The sequence below is a fragment of the Manis pentadactyla genome, chromosome 1, assembly GCF_030020395.1.
Source record: "Manis pentadactyla isolate mManPen7 chromosome 1, mManPen7.hap1, whole genome shotgun sequence".
Lineage (NCBI taxonomy): Eukaryota > Metazoa > Chordata > Mammalia > Pholidota > Manidae > Manis > Manis pentadactyla.
In genome coordinates this window covers 234,016,574-234,036,555 of record NC_080019.1, presented here as the reverse complement: position 1 = coordinate 234,036,555, position 19,982 = coordinate 234,016,574, and the positions used below count along the sequence as shown (strand labels likewise).

The 19,982-nt window shown below is 46.3% G+C and overlaps 1 protein-coding gene, 1 long non-coding RNA gene and 1 pseudogene across 2 annotated transcripts; 1 reads left to right on the top strand and 2 right to left on the bottom strand.

Moving 5' to 3' along the window:
* Positions 1-1,740: 1,740 nt before the first annotated feature.
* Positions 1,741-19,470, bottom strand: WDR82 (WD repeat domain 82). The gene is made up of 9 exons (XM_036878410.2): positions 19,070-19,470; positions 15,101-15,198; positions 12,440-12,506; positions 7,552-7,651; positions 6,932-7,048; positions 6,536-6,691; positions 6,042-6,111; positions 5,350-5,492; positions 1,741-4,406 (listed from the first exon to the last, which is right to left on the bottom strand). Exons 1-9 carry the CDS (start codon positions 19,228-19,230, stop codon positions 4,377-4,379), a joined length of 942 nt encoding a protein of 313 aa, XP_036734305.1. The 5' UTR covers positions 19,231-19,470; the 3' UTR covers positions 1,741-4,376.
* Positions 9,482-9,919, top strand: LOC130683337 (deoxyuridine 5'-triphosphate nucleotidohydrolase, mitochondrial-like; annotated as a pseudogene).
* LOC130679099 (uncharacterized) lies at positions 17,946-19,062 on the bottom strand. Its single transcript, XR_008992073.1, has 2 exons — positions 18,387-19,062; positions 17,946-18,285 (listed from the first exon to the last, which is right to left on the bottom strand). It is a non-coding gene; the product is annotated as an uncharacterized LOC130679099 (long non-coding RNA).
* Positions 19,471-19,982: the final 512 nt, after the last annotated feature.

Genomic DNA, 19,982 nt, shown 5'->3' with positions numbered 1-19,982 from the left:
CTCCCCCGTTCCCAGCTTGGGGTGAGCCCGGTGAGAGGTGCAGGCCAGGGAATGCGAAGGAGGTCTCCCCCACCGTCTGCAAGGTCCAGGCTTGATGTTGCAGGAGGGGTGCCTCTAACCTATGTTTTGGGTGCAGATTTCTGTAGAGCTAGACTTAGCCAGAGACAGCCCACTGGGGCCCCGCTGGGGCTCCAGGGCTTGATGAGCAGCTGACTTCCTCACCTCTCCATGCCTCGGCCCAGGTGTTTGGCAAATAGGTGTTGAACTATGAGGCAGCTACCTTCATGACCTCAGCCTCCCCAGACCCATGCCTATTTTAGTTTACAGTTGAGATGAATTCTTATCAGGTAAATCATAGCCCTGGACTATAAGCAGGGAGGAGAGACCCCAGAAATGAGGGTAAAATGCCTGTATTTAATTCAGTGGGGCGGCTCAAACCCCCTTCCTGCCCGTAAGTCATTTAGATTCCATTTCCTGTCCATCCTTCAGGGAAGTGGAAGGAAAAACCAAAAACTTTCTTTTTCACAGTCATAGTCACAGCCCAGTAGTTCTGGGCCTACTTCTGTTCACAGCTGGGTCCTGACCAACTGGTTAGCCCCAGAAACCCCAGGTAGCCTTTCAACTCCTCTGGTAAGGTGGCTGGCAAGTGCAGGGTGTCCTCTGCCAGCCTACAGGAACTGTACTTGCTCTTCCTCAGCAGTCCCGTGCCACCAGCAAAGCATGGACAGCGTCCTGTGCCCACCTCTCACCCACCTCAACTGTGGGGGCTGAGCCAGATAGCTTGTCCCCCACAGCCAGATTGCATTGGTTCCTACCACTGCCTGCACTTTCTCCTCACACAAGCTGAAGCCCAGGGAGTGGCTGCAGCATGTCTCTCAATGGCAAGCAAGCTAAACCCACAGGACTGATTGCTGCAGGGACAGCCCCACTGATCCTGGAGCCAAATGCAGCAGTCCTCCCCCCCCAGGCCACAATGGCTGTCTTCCTCCTCAAGCAGTTTTGTCAGGAGGGCCTAGGCGTGGCCTGCCACTCACAAGCTGGGATATTCCCTCTGCTGCCTCTCCAAGCCCTCTGCCAAACTCCCAGAACCCAGGATAAAGGAGCAGACCCAAGGCTGTGTCCTCTGGTTCAGGGAGGGCCAGGCAAGAGGTAGGAGGCAGGTCCCGCCGCTGAGGATGCTGAGCAGAACGCATGCTCTAGGAGTTGCCACCTTACCAGCCAGGCAGTGCGAGTCACCAAGCAACTGGCCAGGCCTGCCAGAACTGGTGCTGCAGTCTCCAAAAGACCCCTATGCTTGTCCCCAGAAGCCAGGGCCTGACAGGATGAAACCTTACTCCAGCTATAGAGGCTGCCAATCGGATCAAGGGCTCGAGGTAAGTCAGGGAAGAAAGGCAGCCTGAGCTACATGCCAGATGTAGTGTTTAAAATCAGGGTTGGCTTGGGCCAGTCACATTTCTGCCTGTACGGCTGCCCATTAGAGCCTGGGGCTGCGGAGACCCAGGCTGCTGTGCACTGAGGGCTAGGTCTAGCAGTTCCTCCCACCAGCCCACAGGCTTCAGGCACCAGGGCAGGCCCAGGGAGCCCAAAGATCCATCCACGCAGCATCACAGTGAGTGCCAGTAGGAACCAGGACCGCTAGCTGGAGACAGCCATCCCTCCCAGCCTCCAGGCGCCAAGCCAACAGTGCTACAGAAACCCCACGGAAGAGGCTGCAGCCATAAAATTCTGTTTCAGACAGACAACATGGAAAAAATGTTTATGTTAAGTACAAAAGGGACATAAAATTGTATATACAGTAGAATAACTACATAAACACCAAAAATCTATGCACAGAAATGTCTAGAGGAACATTTAACACCAAAAGATCAACAGTGGTAGCATTTGGGTGGCAAACATTAAATTTTAAGCTCCCAAATTTTCCTTAATAAGCATTAGTTATGATTGCAACAGGGAAGATTTTTTCTTTGGAAAAAAAAAAAATCACTGCAACATCACTGTCACAAATCGGTGGCTTTGGCCCTCTCCACTGAGAAGGGCCTGAGCGCCTCTGGCTCCCAGAGAACCTGTACAGCCCCTTCGCCCTTCATTCTGCCCCATCCCCACCACCTCACCACCTCACTTCCAGCTACATTTTTCCCTTTGCTTCCTGACCCAGGAGCCAGCTGTGCAGCCACAGGTCCCTATAAACAAAGGCCACACTGTGTATTTTCAAAGGATGGTGCCTCACTTTGGCCACAGGAAAATACAAATCAAAATCATTTTCCTTGCTGACAGGCAAGGCTGCTACGCTCTGGTTGCAGATGTGAGTTAAGCTCACCGTTCCTAGCACTCTAAACAGGTATTCCTACCGTGGGTTTTCTACCCTGGAAAGCCAGAAGTTGACAGTTATAAAAGTTCCAATCTTGGTTTCTGAAGTCCCTCTGCTGGGAAGGCAGAGCTACACAGTGGGCAGCATGGCAGAAACTGCAGATCCAGGTCTCCTTCTGGGAAACAGGTCAGCCCCTTGCCCTTTAAGTTCGGGCAACAAGTCAAAAAATAACTGCTAATAAAACATAACAAAACCAAAGTAACTGCTGGCAATTCCTACTGTGAACAGAGACAGTAATGGCTTGCTTTTACCTCTAGCTGCTAAGTACTCATGGGCAAGTCATAACCTTGTTGGGCCTTTTTCTGGATCTGCAGGGAATGTTACCTGTTTAAATATTTGGGAAATAAGTGAAGTTAACACACCACTTGAGGCCATGCAGGGGAAGAAAAAGCCATGAGCCAGCCGCAGCTCATCTCAATGTTGATCAGGACCCCTCCCTCTCCCAAGAGAAGGTAAGGAAAAGCAGCAAGAAAGCATAGATGTATTAGGTTAACAGGAGTGATCCGTAATTGGCAAAGAAGCCTTTGACAAACTGAAAATGTTCTGGTTCCAGCACCTTGTCCCCCAAATGCTGGAAGCCAGACACAAAGGCATGCAAAAGTGACTGTCACACGTACAGGCGTAGACAGAGCATCAACCAGGCAAAAGGGAGCTAATACTGCAGAAAGGGCCCCAAAGTACGGCCTGAAGAGCACAAGGAAGTCCTCCCGAGACCCTCACTTAGCTGCCATAGGAAGAGCAAACACTGGAAGCTTTGCTTCATTCAGTTTCCCAAAGGAAAACAAGGAATAGGAAGACTCACTAACACTTGCGGCGAACACTATTCGCAAGGAAGCACCCTTCCTCCTGGGCCACAGGGCTCCACCTCCTTGGGCTGAGCTCTGGGAAATGACAGATGTATATATATACATATGCATACATACTTATATGTGTAGATGTATGCACACACAATATATTTAAATGAAGGTGTACACACTGTGCTAAAATACAACAGAAACCCAGGTCATATATAAAAAGGCTGAATATAACATATAACACAGGCCTAGAATCAGCTCTTGATTGGGAGCCGGGGAATCATCTGGAGACTATGTACACAATTTGTGGTGGGCAGGGAAGGCATATCAGTGTAAACAACTCAGACTCACTCCACAATACAGGTCCACAGGTAAGCGTGATGTATCTCATATACAAAAATAAACTCCCACCTTGCTTTTGTACACAACCAAGCTCGGTAGGCACCCAGAAGGACCACGGGTTTGTCTTGATGGAGCCCACACCAGACTGCTGCTCAACCTCCCAGCCCTAGGGGCTCACCCGCTACCCCTCCCTCCCTTGCAGGCTCTTGGGCCTTTTCCCACCTAACGCCCGGCGCCTGAAGCATGCCCAGATCACCCACCCTCACCCAACTAACCTGCAAGGCTTCCTGGCAAGCACGGTCCTTCTGTCTCTGTCCCTTTCTGACCCCAAGATATATGAAGACTTACTTCTGTAAATGTTTGGCACCTAATTAACATGATGGTTGTGGAATAATGCCACAATGACCCAGGGAGACCCAGTCACAAGACATGCAGGGTAAGGGTGAGGGGCACTGAGCTGCCCTAGCATCTCGAAACCAGAGCACAGGCTTCCCATGCATCACAGGGCGGGAGAAGGGGGTGTGCAGAATAAACTCCAGCAACTCAGCAGCAAACATTCCAGACTGGAGGCGTCTTGAGGGCCCCTCTATTCCCTAATTGTGAGTCTGGCCACTCCTCTGGTGGAGGTCAGGGCAGCGACAGCTGGAGGATCAGCCCCGATGGTATCTGCTGCACCGAGAGTCCTGTGAAAGCAGCTCGGCAAAGCGGTTTTTTCCTTTTGAGCAGATATACAGTACATCCATGGGAAGGCTGTGTGGAAGGATGGTCTCCAGACCAGTAAAACGATCCAATCCCAGTATGATCTCAGTCCTCTCTGAGTTTTTTCCTGCTGGCCGCCCTCACTGCACAGAAATAGCCGAGCAGCATCAGGGTCAGTCATCAATGGTGGGCAACCAGAAGGCCTGCAAGGAGAGCAGGAGTCAGCTTCAAAACACCACGCCTCTCCTCACTTCTTCCCCCACCCTGCAGCACAGACAGACCCTGCCCCGGCAGGGCAGGGGTCGTGGGTTGGTGGCCCACCCACTTATCCAGTGGAAGGGCAATCTCTGGGGACACTCCCCCTGCCGCTGGTTGCATCCCGCCCACCACGGCCGCCCAGGGATAAGAACAAGCACAGTCGCGGAGGAAGGTGCCTGAGCCACCTGGCCTCACTGCTCGCTCCCCAGGGGACCTCAGACCAGCCCTTTCCTTCCTGAGCTGCAGAAAATGAAAAGGATTGGGTTGGATTGGTTTGCTACATTTTTTTCTGACACCATTTTCTTGGTAAAAAGGGGGGCAACAACAACGTGTTCTAGGTGGTCTAGCAAAACGCCTTGTCCCCAAACACTCAGGTAGGTTTAGAGATACCAAGAGGAAACTGGAGACCAAGACTCATGGACGCTTTGTTCTGCTAGTGTTTCCTAGGGAGGGATGGGGCCTGGAGCACATTCTAAGTGGTGAGCTATGACCCACTCGAATTTTTGAGGAATTCAGCATAAGCCGAGAGGGATGGAAAATGGAAAGGTTCAGCCACAAAAGGGTGGTTCAGAGTATAAAAAGCCAAAGAGCTCTGAAGCATAGCCCCAGATACCCTGGGTATAAAACCAGCAGCCAGAGCAAGCCTGGCCAAAGAGCTCCTGGGAGCTCAGAGGGGATCCTGGATCATGGAAAGAAGAGTACAATTGAAGACCAGTCTGAACCGGACATCAGATACTAGGAGGTGAAGGGAAGCAGCAGCTGAGAAACACGAACTTGGGGTGTTGGTAATGTACCTATTTAGAAACATACCTTGCTGGGCTCTTTTAGGTACCCACCACCCCACTGGAAAAGGCCCCTAGGTGGAGGACATCTCCACTGTTCACATACCATGTTGGAACACGCACTGGCAAAGGTCATGAACTTGGGGTTGAACTGCAAACAGGTAATGGGGCCTGTGTGTTTGCCATCCAGCACAGCCACTTTTATGCCGCTTTCTCCATTCCAGACATGGATCTTGCCATCCTCTGAACCTAAAGACAGTGACAAGGAAGATACAATAGCTCAAAACACAACACAAAGACAAGTAGGAAAGAGATGTGGATTAACATCTGCAGAGAGGCTGAGTTTCAGGACCCGGCCCTCAGCAGAAGTTGAGAGGGAGGAGACACCGTGAAGAAAGAACTCTGGGAACTGACCTTGATCCTAGTTATTTGTTCCTGGGCAAATCACTTCCTCCCTAACTTCAGTTTTCTCATTAAAAAGGAGGCTGAATACCATTACCATACCAGTATCTAGCCACTAAGACTACAGAACACAGGGTTATACCGAAAGTTAGTATTGCTAGTAAGATGGTGCGTGTACAGTTTGATGCTAATGCAGGTCCAGGGAAAACCAACATTAATTCCAGTTCCCAGGGAAGAACTGAGAAGTCAGGAGAGTTTAAAGACTTGGGCATAATGTGCTACACAGAAATCTGAGAACATCTACCAAAAGGAAGATAAATAATTTCTTAATTACTAAAACAAAACAAACACACGGTACCAGAAAAGTAACCCCTAAGGGGGATAAAAGCAGCTTACCAATCATAATAAACTGGGAGTCTGGAGTAAATGAGGCCTCCAGTGTGACAGCTTTGCTATTGGCATAACCCTAAGAAAGCAGAACATTCTCTTGTTACAGCACCATTAACAAAAAATAATTGCCTATAAACACTGACCTAGCGCACACATCACCTTTCTTTCCGCAAAATGCTCTCCTCCTCCTGTAGGGCCACAAAGTTCCAAACTCAGCCGCCACCCTTTACAATTGACCCCCTATCCCAACCCCATGTTCAAGGTGGCAAGAAAATGTTTATGGTCAGGAAGCATTTTATATCGAAACATCAAACTTGGGTCACTGGGTGAGAAGTGAATGCCTGAGAATCCAAGAGAAACATGCACAGGAAGAAATGCCAAATCCCTGCCTCGGTCAGTGAGTCTAGGATAACTGATGGTCTCCACCAACCAGCTAACACAGTTCTCAGCCCAGGGAGGTCCAGGATGGGAACAGCCAAGCTCAAAGGCTGTCAGCTCACCCCAAATGTGTGCATCACCACTCCCTTGAATGCGTCAATGAGACGGATAAAGCTGCCGTTGGTGGAGATGAGGATGAGTTTGCCATCATTGCTGAACTTAAGTCCTGTCCACTCACAAGTCCGATCATACTGCATCTTAAAGGTTGCAAATGGCCCCTGTGGAAGATAAAAACAGCAGCCCCAGGCCCATGGCCCATCAATAGTTCCTTCTGCCGAAACCAGCCCTCATCCTCTCCCTGGAGATTCCTTCTGACTGCAGAAGTAGGACATGAACTGCTGCTCTGACACTCTCCAGTGTCTACCACACACCTCCTCTACTGTAGAAGAGGCTCTGAAACATTCGCTTCACCCTTCCAAATGTCCATAACAACTAGTGCGAAGAGTCAAAGATTTTACCTTATCAAAAGAGCGAAGGTCATAAAGTTTGACCATTTCAGAATTGACACCTGCAGCAAAAATTAACCCTTCTGGGTCAAAAGAACAAACTGGCTTGCCCTGTAGATGCATGAGGCCCTAAGAAAAAGGAAATAAGAAAAAAAAATTAATGAACCCAGGAGCCTACTGCTATATAATTTACTCTTCTCAAGTAGATGAAAGTCAAGGGATACAAAAAGCTACCAGCCCACCTACAGTATGGAAAAAGCAAACGAACCTAACTACAGTGAGGCTTTCTGAGCATAGATCTTCACACAACTGATTTCACTGTACTAACTGTACAGTTCTATACACACTGACTTCATATGAAAATAAACCCCGAGGCCAAAGCCATATAGCTCAATGCCTCAGGAAAACTGTTCTAAGCAATATGTGCACAGCATAATGCCATATGCACTGAATTAGAGTATTTGCTTAATTACCAGCTACCTACCAAGAACACATTTTCTCCATAGCTTAAAAAGACTGGGATCCCAGAGGGGAACCCACTGCTTTCCCCCTTCCTCAAGAGGGAGAGTTGATGACAGTGCCTACTGCCCACCAGAGAAGACACTCCCAGTGTAGCTGAGAAGTCCCATTACCTGGCAGTTAGGAGACCGGAGATCCCAGAGTCGAATGGTCTTATCAAGAGATCCAGAAATAAAAGTGTCATCCACAGGCGACATGGACAAGGCCACTACCCTATAAGGCATCAAGATAAATAGGAGTTGAAGCAAAATATTTGCAAAAATTGGATGTGAACTCTAAACCAGTTTACCTGTCTACCTACATATACCTCTTGTCCCAAAACTGCCATTGTAAGAAACAGAGATACATGAAAAACCTGGAATACTTAAAGGCAGCTAGTATAATGAAAAAAGCAACTTAAAGCTAACACATGAAAATGTAAGAGTCCGATGAAAATCAAGCCAGGAGATACTCCCTCACACCCACTGGCACAGCCATTATCAAAAAGAGTGGTAACAAATGTTGGTGAGGATGTGGAGAAACTAGAACCCTCATACATTGTTGGCGGGAGTGTAAAATGGTGTGGTTGTTTTGGAAAAGTTTTACAGCTCCTCAAAAATTAGTTACTCTATGATGCAGAAATTATACTCCTAGGTATATACCTAAGAAAAATGAAAACATAGGTCCTTACAAAGACGTACGCATATGTTCACAGCAGCATTACTCATAATAGTCAAAAAATAGAAACTACCCAAATAGCTATCAACTAATGAATATACACACAAAATGTGGTATATTCATACAACGGAATATTACTTGGCAATAAAAAGAATGAAGTACTGAATCATGTTACATGTATGATCCTTGGAACATGGTAAGTGAAAGAAGTCGGACACAAAAGGCCACATCGTCTGGCTTCACTTCCAGGCATGCCCTGCTCCCTCGTGCCTTATTGTACTGCACTTTGCAGCTATTGGGTGTTTTTCACAAATGGAAGATTGTGGCAACCCTGTATCAAGCAAGCCTATGGGCACTACTTCACCCCCAAGAGTGCACTGGCCCACTTTGTGTTTCTGTGTCACATTTTGGTCATTCTCACAAAATTTCTAACTTTCCCATTACTGCTATATTTATTCCAGTGATCTCTGATCGGTCATTATGACTTACTAAGAGCTCACAGTGGTCATCAATTTTTAGCAACAGATACATTAAGGTATGTGCATTATTGTTTTAGATATAATGCTATTGCACACTTTGTAGACTACAGTATAATACAGACATAACTTTTACATGCACTGGGGAACCAAAAAACTCATCTGACTTGCTCTATTGCAATATTCACCATATTGCAGTGGATCTGAACCTGCAAACCCCAAGGTACGTGTGTATACAGAACATCCAGGAAAGGAAAGGCTATGAGACAAAAGTTGATTTGTGGTTGCCAGGGACTGGGAGGACAGAGAAGGGGAAACAACTGCTCATGGCACAGGGTTCCATCTGGGGGGATTAAAGTGTTCTGAAATCAGGTAGGTTAGTGATGGCTGCCCAACTCTGTGAACATACTCACCACCGAATGGTATATTTTAAAAGGTGAATTGATGATACCGCACTAAATTTCAATTAAAATAGTAACAAAACCACGATTCTATAACGACAGGTTTGTGGACCATCCAGATCTCCTCAAACATGAGGGGCATGAGCATCACCTGGTGGGTAGGTTGCAACACAGACTGACCTTAACACAGACCCATTTCCAGAACTTCTAATCCAATCAGTCTCAGGTGGGGTCTAAGAACCTGCATTTGTGACAAGCTCCTGGGTGACAGTGATACTGCTGGTTTGGACACACTTAGAGAACTGGAGCCCTGTGCAGAAACTCTATTTCTGATATGGGTCCCCTTTTACAGCTACCCCATAGAGTTACTCTTTGAAAAACATTTCTTCCAGGGTCTCATCCTGAGCTCTCTTTCACCCTCTGCTCCAGTTCTCCCTCCACCACACCCGGCTCTGAAGAGACACAGCCATGCCCTTAGCGCTTGGGCCTGGCCTACAGAAAAGGATGGCATGCAGCTGCGCTTTACCTGCCTCCAGAGCAAGCCACAGTCCCAGCCAGGGGCTCCTTGAGGACTATAGGCTGTGACCCGTTCAGGACCTATCATCATAAGTGCCACCTATGGAGAAAGCCCTTGTGAAAACAGACATTCAGATGGTTCTTCCTTCTGGATGTTATGGAAGAGGATCCACACTCTGGCCAGGCTGCAGAACACTTCACAGATACACGAGCTGGTGTCACAGATGAGGATTATAAAGGAAATGGTGATGGTGTACTGTTTCATTTTGACAAAGAAAAAAAGTCTGAAGTCAAAAAAGGTAATCGAATTGCGCAGCTCATCTGTGACTGGAATTTTTTATCTAGAAATAGAGGAAGTTTAAACTTTAGATGACAACGAAAAGGGCTCTGGGGGTTTTGGTTCCACTAGAAGAAATTTATGCCATGAATAGGAAAATATGTATTTTCTTTAAAATGAAGTTTTTGCCTAAAATAAAAATTTCTTCCAATATAACTCAACTATCAATTGCACTAGCTCCTCAGCTTACAAATTTAAGTAATTCTCACATTTCCTGGGAGTGTTGAGGTGGTAATCAAAAAGACTGAGCAGAACATATACAGACCTGTGATTTTATGCCATGGTATTCAGGTCAAAAGCTGGTAGAGGAAGTCTATCTGGGCACAATGCTCTATGCTGAAAAGTACAAGAAATACCAGCAGAAGCAAGACCTCAACTCTAAGGAAGCTTAACTGTCTAGTCTAGACAATTCCAAGAGAGAGTCAGAGAAGGCTTCCGGAAAGCAGCGGCACTGCGGTGGTCAGGGTTGCAAATGGGAGATGCTTTCCTGGAAGGGGCGAGATAGAAAGGCATGAGGCAAGTGTCCAGGAAGCAGCACAGAGTTCACCTCAACTGCAGTGTAGGAGATGATGCTAGACATGGGAGAGCGCCAGAGGAGGTGAGCCTGACTCCCAGGGGTCAGACAGATGGGAGGAACCACTGAGGCTTCCTCAGGGGGCTGTGAAGTGGTCAGAACTGTAAATACAGCGTGTGAGGCACGGTAGCGATGAGTGAGGAGCTGGCCCCCACCTGACGGGGCAGGAGCTAGGACAGACCACAGGCACTTAGACCTGTATGGAATCAATAGGATTTAACAACTCACTGGATGGGAACAAGGGGGTGAGTGAACAGGTAACTATGAGTTTATCTGAGTCAGGAGAACTAGATGGGAGGGAGATGAAGAAACATGAGGCGGACAGAGAGGAGCTGGCCCAAATAAACTAACATTGATGCCCAGGGTGTCAGGCCTGTCATGTGGGAGCATGGAGGACACACATCTGTGCAGATGTGTATAAAACCTGTAGGTGAAAGTTGAGCCTGGAAATCATGACACATGGGGCTAAAAATATGATTTTGGAAGCCATTTGAGTAGAGGTGGATGAAATTGGTGATGGAAGTATTTGAGAAAAAAGCCAAGAAAAGAAAAAAGCCAACTAGGGTAGAACCTTGTTTATGTTAGAGTCTAAGGGAAAAAGACCAAGCAAGAACAGAGCCAAGAAGGGGAAAGTCAGCTGCCAAAGAAAAAAAAATCTACCAAGAGGCTGAACATCATGCCCCCAACTGCCCGAGTCCTGCCCCCTCCAAAAAAGCTACAGCAATGGATTTTAACTATAGAGGCAGCAGGGAAAGTGAAATAAAACAGCTTGGAAAAAGCCCCATCAATGATTCTGGGACTCGATCAAAAGTGATTTAACAGTGAATGAATGTGAGGAAGTGGAGATGGTAGCATGCAGATTATGTCTGACTGTGCAAAGGAGTGGGTAATGGGCCAAGAAAGACGTTTAAGATATGGAAAACCAAGTTAGTTAAGTTTGCAGGTATAGGAAATGCCCAGTGAGGGAAATGGAAGCAAGCAAAAAGAGGGGGCTTGGTTCATCAAGGAAGAGAGCTATTTTTTTTTTTCAGGGAAAGGGTTCAAAGAATTTAGGTTGGGAGGGATAGAAGCTGAAAAGAACTCACTTTGGATTGCTCTGGTTTTCTTAAGAAGGAGGGACAAAATCATCTACTAAGAATTAGGAGATCAAGAGGTTGGATGACTGGGAAGATTAGAAAGAATTCTGAACTGCAGTCAACTCTTAATTACAGACAGTATGTTTGTGAACACGAATTTGACTATAAATAAGTAAAACATCTACGTGTCACAAGCCATTCTCTGTCTGCGACTGCACAGTAACCAAGAGCTGCCACCTCTCATCTTCGGCAACACAGAAACGCCCTGACTCAATGAGAACTGCGGCCCAAATCAGGGGGCTCTCAACCCGCCTCCGCCTCCACTCAGACCTCAGTGACACGCCAAGCCACACTGGGCTAGAGTACATTTGCAAATGAAAGCAGCAGGAAATACCCGCCAGTGATTAAAATGTCATCAAGGAGAAATGCAGTTAACATGCAGTCAGGACTTGAAACCTTGGAGAAAAAAATACAAGGGGCACCGAGGTAAGAGACAGAAAAGCAACCAACCTGCATTATCAAATGGAAAAGTAACAAAGAATAATTTTATTAATTTTTTTGCACCCTCATTAAGATCTTCACATGGAAGATGCTTCTGGAGTGCAAGAGCCTGCTGAAGTGGGGACCACCTGTACTGGAAGGCTTCATACCCCTAAATGGTCCTTTCATTAAGGGACATCTGATACTTACGGCCCTAAGAGGTTTCCTCATCTTTAATCCACATTTTCCTAATTATGTTTTAGCTGAGATTTCAGTTTATCTATATAAAGTCCTACCCATGTCTCCACAACCTCAGTTAATCGCAAGTTGACTGTTTAGGTGGAGTTAACAAGAGAAGACGAAGAGGAATGCCAACAGCAGCAAGGGGCAGCTTCAGTTCACGAATTAACATCTCTCCACTCTTCAATCTGGATAACCTCCAGGGATAAAAAGACCATCTCCTTCTCTAACACTTGGCTCTTACCTCTTGCTGTGTCCAGGAAAGTATCTGATGTATTTGTTGTCATGTAAGGACAGGTAACGAATAGTATCTGTAAAAAGACAAATACGGCATGATGTTATCCTACTATTTTTAAAGGAATTTACTTTACATTTTCATCTTGAAACGACAAAGTCAAAGAATTGTTTTCCATAACCCAAGCAAGGTGTGACTAAATAATGATAATGGTGAATAATTCCTCCCCACAGCTGAAGGGTGGGCACTACAGATTTCACATACTTCAAAAGCAGAATTCTTAAGTTGACAGCATACAGAGCAATATTTGAAACCATTGTTATTACCAGTCTTTGGCTTCTGCATATTTACAATGTGACTTGTTCTGTAAATATACCCCAGTGTCACCTCAGCTCCCTGCCAAATGACAATGGTTTGAGTGCCCACAGAACAGCAGGCCTTAGAGGAAAACATCTGGCTGCTGAGGAAACCAGCCCAGAGAATGAAGCAGCCATGCTAAGCTGAGGATCAGGCTGCACTCTGGCATAATATTTTTGTCCAGGGTTCTCCTGGACATACTTACCCAAGCCTGACCCCATGTATTACCTGAATATACAATTTACATTATAACTAAGCAAAATGGAAGAGAAGTAATGTCCTGCAACTTCTCTTCTAATTAACCATCTATCCAACAGTCCCTTGTGCATAGAGAAGTGAGTTAAAAATAGTAATAAAGTGACCAAAAGAAGAAGTGAGGAAATTTGGGTTAAAAAGATCACAAGATGTTTAAAAATCAAACTCATGAACTATACTAACAAGTTATGGCAGTTAGATTTTGATAATATCAAAGAGAAGCCTAATCACTGAGATGTGTGCATGGGGAGAACAAGACCATATTCTTAAAAACCAAATGATTCTATCTGAAAAGGTACACAAACAAAAATGGGAAGGGAACGAAGTGCTACAAAGAATAGAACTGGAAAGTACAATGCCCCTAAAGAGACAAGGAATAAGGAACAATTATTGAGAAAGAGGTAATACAAAATGGTGGCAAAATACAGAAAAGAAATCAAAGAAAGAACATTCTGGAGGCAAACATAACACAAATGAAGAGGCTGGAAGCACCACGCCAGCCCTGTGGTTCACAGGGGCACTTTCTCCTCAGAGGGAACATAATAAGCTGGGAAAGGAGAAAGGGCACTCTGTGTGTCCCCAAACTGACATCTACATGGTTTTCCCTGAACACGTCTTCATCTTCAAAGTTCTCAGGGACAGCTGCAGTCTTCCTGGTGGTTCCATTGCTAGGAACTACTCACCTGCCCTACGCAGGAAGAGACTTCCTCCCCATTACCTGGTTTCCCAGAGACAGCAGGTGTTGGCATCCTCTCTGCCCCACTCAGCAGCTGGCGCGCTGTTCCTGGCAAGGCAGTGGCCTGTACAGTTATCTCCTGTACCGGGTGGTATCATAGACCCTCAAACTGTACAAACTACTACCTCAGCCTGGAATCAGGCAAAAGGAAATGGAGCGTTGGAGGAGCTCTTCAGGATGCACTCGAAACAGGGCAGCAACATCCTCCCAGCAGGGACCTGGCAGCAAAGCTGCAAGGGCCATACAGTTGCCTCATCTTGCACCATATTTGGAGAATCCTCATTTATTCACCCAGAGAAACACAAAATACCCCAACAGAAGAAATAAACCAGTCATTCAGAAAATCACACAGATACGTTTCCTTAGGATCCTAATGTTGTATCTTCTTGTCCAAAAGCATCAATTGTACTGCTTACTTAGAAAACCACTTCTGAAACAAACGCATGAAAAGTAAAAATGATATACTTACTAAAAATCAAGTACTGGCAGAAAAGTCTCATTAAAAAACAAACAAAAAAAATCTGCCCATCTGCTGAGATACGCATATTCAAAATAGCAGTTTAAGCAATCTCTGTTGAGCATTTCAAAAATCTTACTGCAAAAAGTAAAAACAATCAATAAATCAGTGAGATAAGTTTAAAAAAAAAAGTCCTAATATGAAAGTAAGCATCATAGATCAATTACCAAGACAATCTGTCAATTGCAAATGCCGTATTTCAGGGGAAACGCCGATAAAAACAGAGACCATTTATTAGAGAAAGAAATTCACAAGTTTAATTTCTGAAAGTAACTCCTTACTCTTCATAGACAATTTGTTTTATTCAAAAGCAAAAGGGAGAAAGGAAAAAAATTAAGATAAAAAAGCCCCTGGAATCAAACATAACTAAAGTCACTTCACTGTCCTATACCACCACACAGACAATAAAAAGTAGGGCATACACCAAAAATTCCTCTAAGGCCCCCTAAACTACCACGGCTCAAGCATCTGTTGTTTACAATTTGCTGTGTGTCAGGAGTTCTTTCATTTGTTCTAGAAGCATTCTTTCAAGTTCCAAGAAGTACTGACCATAAATATGATTTGTTACTTCCTATCCCCATTCTCCTTTCCAAACTGGACACCTTTCACTCAGCTTCACATCCTTCAAAAGTACTAGGGACTCGCTTCCAGCATCCTGCCATTCATAACAATGTTAGCATTGCTAACATCATAGGAAAACATTTACATTCAAGTAACTAGAACCAAAGCAAAGTAATCACAAAGATCCCAACTATTTAACACAAGAAACCATGACCATGACTTTCTAAAAAGAAGGCTTGCTTACCGTCTATTTTGTTAGAGCTGTAAACAACTGTGTTTGCTGCGTGAGTGTATCTGATGAGGTCCACGCCGTATTTCTTACTGTACAGGGTTCTCTTTGGTCTGAGGAGGAAATGGGACAGAAAAAGAAAACCATCAAAATCCTCTATCACCAAAACCTGAGACATTAATATCAAGAGAAGCACTTGAATGATGCGGCAAGAGTGAAGAATCTTTTTAAGCTCTAACATTGGGAATAAACAGAGTTTCTTCCAAAAGGTAGAAAACAAATGCAATCAATCAAGTGCAAACCACCTTTCCCCTCTCAACACCAAATGCCAAGGCTAGGAAGTGAAAGTAATCTGAGGGTTAAATTTAGTCTTTCTTATAATGTTCCAAAGTAACCTTTCAGAAAATTACATTTATTTGGGAAGAAAGGCACAGAAAACACAAGTCACAGCTTATAACAAAGAGGGACATGGAAATATGTCAAACCAATGAGGCCAGAACTTTTCTTAAGCCACTCACTTAGAAAGAAGCTCTTCGAGATGAAATGATTTGTCGAAACTGAAAACACATGCAAAATGTATTGCCTTTCCTAATGTAACCTGCTGTCGCAGCAGCTATCCATCCTCCCTACCCTAAAGGTCCAAGCACTTGGCCTTAAGAAGGCAAGCCTAACTCCCTAGCAAAATTACTTATGGTTTTCTTTTTACTTTCACGTAAAATCACATATTTCCAAGCTAGAGGTTAACAATCCATTTGTTGAAGTTCCTTAGATGTCTTCCTCTGTAGAATCTTGAAAATCAAGCTGAAACTGATCTCAGCAAAATGAAAACTTCATAATGTTCTACATTTAAATGTAGGAGGATTTCATAAACACTGTACCAATTACCAAGAGGTCCAGTTTATCAAAAAGAAAGAATTTCACCCTTTCAATGCAGAATCCTCTTGGAACCTAGATGCTGAACGATCAAATTACTCAGGCAACTTTAAGAAGCCAATCATTTGCACTTTCAATTTTTGTTACTATCAATGAGGTCAAGGGTTTCCCTATATAAAACCTATTTCCAAACAAGATTTCACACTCTGTACACACTGAATTTTCCACATTCTTACCTTTACTGAAAAGATAAGCTAAAAATATCTCAAAGGCTACCTTGTTGAGTTCACCATCCCGGGTTCTGCTACGGTTACTATGTGGTAACCAGTGAATGACTGAGTGAGCATACATGTGTGCTTGCTATCAAAAGATAGCTGCTGACTTTACTTCTGCAAATGGAAAGAGAAACATACTAATCCCAGTATTTCAGTCTGTCTGTACAATAGTGAAGACAAAGCCTGAAAAGTCTGTGGTAAAGGGTGTGATGTAAGGAAAATTTTCAGTCCCATTTTTATACTATCTTTCTCCAAGTTATCAGTAACACTGTTCTTAATAACGAATCTTTTACCTTGTTTCCTAGTTTGAAAGCAAGATTCTAGCATATCACATCCATTGCAGAGGATCTTTACAGATGACATTTTTTCACAAATATTTTGGTAAGCTGCTTTATACAAGCTATGATTTTGGTGACCAGGTATGAATAAATAACATTAACAGCTTCTCTGAGCAATTCAAATCACCTACCACAGGTAATATCCTTTATATTCTTTCAAGATGCAAAATCACTCAGTGGATGAACTCCTTTATAAATGAAAAGTTTAAACAGTAAACTGGAAAATATTAAGCATAAAGAATATTGTTTTATGTGGGGGGGACTTGATTATGGGGGAAATCTAGTAACCATAATGTTGCTCATGTAATTGTTAATGATACCAAAAAAAAAAAAAAAAGATTCTTGTTTTAGCCATTTCAAACTCCCAAATGCTAACATTAGTACCATCTAATAAAGATACCATGCCTTCCAAGGAAACATTACTTTTTTTCCCAATGTTGGTTTGACCTACACTAGTGGCAAACTTTTTCTTCACATTACCACTCAGGATCATGAACTCCTTGAGGCCAAAGATATCCTCTGACCAATGTCACATACCTGAGGCCAGACTAGACCTACCTAGGTCTCCTAACTACCAGGCCACTTTCTCACCACAGATCACAATGAAACAAGATCACAATTAATTGATGAGAAAAAGTTTAAAAGACCATGCCCTATATACTATTGTATCAATATTAAATTTCCTAATTTGGGTAACTCTGGTTATATGGACATGCCCTTGTGCTCAGGAAATCCATGTTGAAGTGTTCAGGGAAAAACCGGCTTGCTATCTCCAATTTATTCTCTAACTGTTCAGATAAAAAAACAGCACACATATAAATACTTACATAGGAATAAAGCAAATGGGGCAAAATATAACCAATTACTGGATCACATGGGAGTTCTTTGAAACATCTGTAACTTTTCTGTAGTTTGTAATTATGTAAAGAGGCTACTCAAGTGAATAAATTGCATTATATGTAAGATTAACATTTTACTTTTAACAAGACAAAACTTCAGGTCACTGCAAATTTTTTGGCTCTAGGACCCCACAACCCTGATCCTCACCCCGCTATATACATTACTTTTCCTCCCAAGCTGATTCAAGGGACCAGACCTGGACAGAAATCCACCTACTAAATGAATAACGCTGACTCAAATAACTCAGCATCATCCAGCTAACTATTCTCTCTCTTCCCCCAGGACCACCACTGTAGGTCACTCTTCCACATACTGCAGGCAGATCCAGACCCAATCACACAAAACTTCCTAGCCCAGAGGGAAAAAATTGGGGAGAATATTATAGCTCAGACCAAAACAGCATTACTTCAGATAACCAAATTCACAAATGAAGAGACAAGTTCCAAAAAAATTTCGCATAAGACATAAACTGGGGGGGGGGGGGGTAGAAAAAGGAACAGCTGCGGAAGTTAGAAAAAAACCAAGGATTCCAAAAATAAGCCCTGGATCTAGGTAACAAAATGAAGTCTGACAAAACCAGTAGCCACCTAATTAAACCAAACTGGCAAGCCTGCTTGGGGAAGGCGGCTGAGGGGAAATCAAATTTAGCCTAAACCAGTCCCTGCTCCAAAGGAGCTCAAAATGTAGCAAGTACTTGGAGAAAACACGTCTACAGGGGTGAAGTGATGCTGACAAGGTCCCCAAGAGAAAAAGGCAAAAATGCTGAGTTTATGAGATTTTGCAGAGATGCAGGTGTGGTGGGTCTCCAGAGGACCTGGCAACACAGAATTCGCATAATCAGACGTGGAATTTATAAGTGGACAATAAAGTGTAATTTTTAAAAAAGGCAGAAGAGCAAACATGAAATTGCCATACGACGCCTTCCTTTGTTCGAACGGGAGGTTCACATTCAGGTCGGGATGGGACAGCCAAGTTCGTCTGTGCTTGGCAAAAACGAAAAGTTTCAGGTGTAGTTAAGAAGTTAACTAATCGTGGGCATCAGATCTGAGGGAATAAGAGAATGGTTTGGAACAGAAAGGACAGGACAGCGGGCCCGCAGCGGCACAACAAACAAGCCCTGACAGCTGAGAGCTGCAACCCACGCGGCCTTCCGGCAGAAAGGCCGCGGGAAGCCGCGGGGCAGGCGACGGGCGGCGGGCCAGGGCTGCATCGAGGTCACCCAGAAGGGGGCGGCGCGCGGGCGGGCGCCGTGGAGCGGGGCAGGGGGCAGCCCTTGCGGGCCCGCGCGGTGGCTCGAGCCGGAGCCGACTCGCACCTCCGGCGGCGCCGACAGGGCCGGGGGTGCGCCGACCGGGCGCTTAGAGGTCAAGGTCAAGGCGGGGTCTGGCAGGAGAGGCAGACGCGCCGAGGCGACCGAAGGCACGCCACGGGACGGAACATTCCTGCGGTTACTGACACTATTAATATAAAAGGGGCCTTCGGGCCGGAAGCGGCCCCGGCAGGAGCCAGAGAACAGGCCGGGCCGGGGTCGCGGCGGGGGGCGGGCGGCGGGCCGCGCGGGGGCGGGGAGGGCGCCGGCCAGGGCCCGCCGCACTCACTTGCCCTCCTGGCAGTCGTACAGCACGATGGAGTCGTCGTCGCTGCTCGAGATGACCGTCTCGCCGTTGGGGCTGAAGTCGAAGCAGTTGATCTTGTCTGAGTTCTCGCGGAACACCTTGGCGACGCGGAAGCTCCGCAGCACGCTGTCGGTTAGCTTCATGGCGGCGGCTGGCGGCGGCGCGGGGCCGGGGCCGGGGCGGGGCCGGGAGGCGGCGGGCGGGCTGCTGAGGGGCTGGCCCGGGCGGGGCGGGCGGCGAGCGGGCAGGCGGCCGACGGGCGGGCCGCCTCCTCCTCTTCCTGCTCCCGCTCGAGCAGCGCTCTTCTGCCCCGACTGTGGGCCGCGCCGACCGCTCCTCCACACGGCGCCTCAGGACCCACCGGCGCGGCGCCGGCTCATTGTGTCCGCCATCTTGGGGCGACGGGGAGAAACCGAAGGCGAGAGCCTCGGCGCGGCGCACGCCGGGAAGGGGGCGGGGCGGTGACGTCATCGCCGGCGGCGGGGTGCTCTGCGGCGGCCTTTCGTCTGCAGGACGCGGCCGGAGGGCGGGGACGCGTGCCACCCGCTCCGGTAGGCGCGAGGACCGTGGGGGCCCGGGAGCCGCGGGCTCTGTGCGGAAGCGCGACCCTCCGTGGGACTCGGGCGCCCCCTGCAGGGGCGCCGACCGCCGGGCACGCGGAAGGAGGTGCTGCAGGGCTGGGCCGCGCCCTGAGGGCCGGTTCTGGGCTGAGTGCGGGAACCGGTGACCGGCGGGCTTTGACCCCTCGTGCACCACAACGCCAAGAGTTTCACTGCATTTATGAATTGAGGTATGATATGCGGTAGGCTGCACACGTTTTAAGTGGGTGAGTTTTCCTTTGGATATACACTCTTAAGAGCCCACCCAGAACGTTCCTTTAAGCCTCCTTTAAGAA

Bases quoted from the DNA above. Each gene is read 5' to 3' on its own strand.
- WDR82 (XM_036878410.2), bottom strand. From the start codon at position 19,230: ATGAAGCTAACCGACAGCGTGCTGCGGAGCTTCCGCGTCGCCAAGGTG. The intron at 7,049-7,551 runs GTAATGGGACTT...CCTTTTTCTTAG, and splicing joins TCCGGTCTCCTAACTGCCAG to GGCCTCATGCATCTACAGGG. The intron at 6,692-6,931 runs GTAAAATCTTTG...TATCTTCCACAG, and splicing joins ACCTTCGCTCTTTTGATAAG to GGGCCATTTGCAACCTTTAA.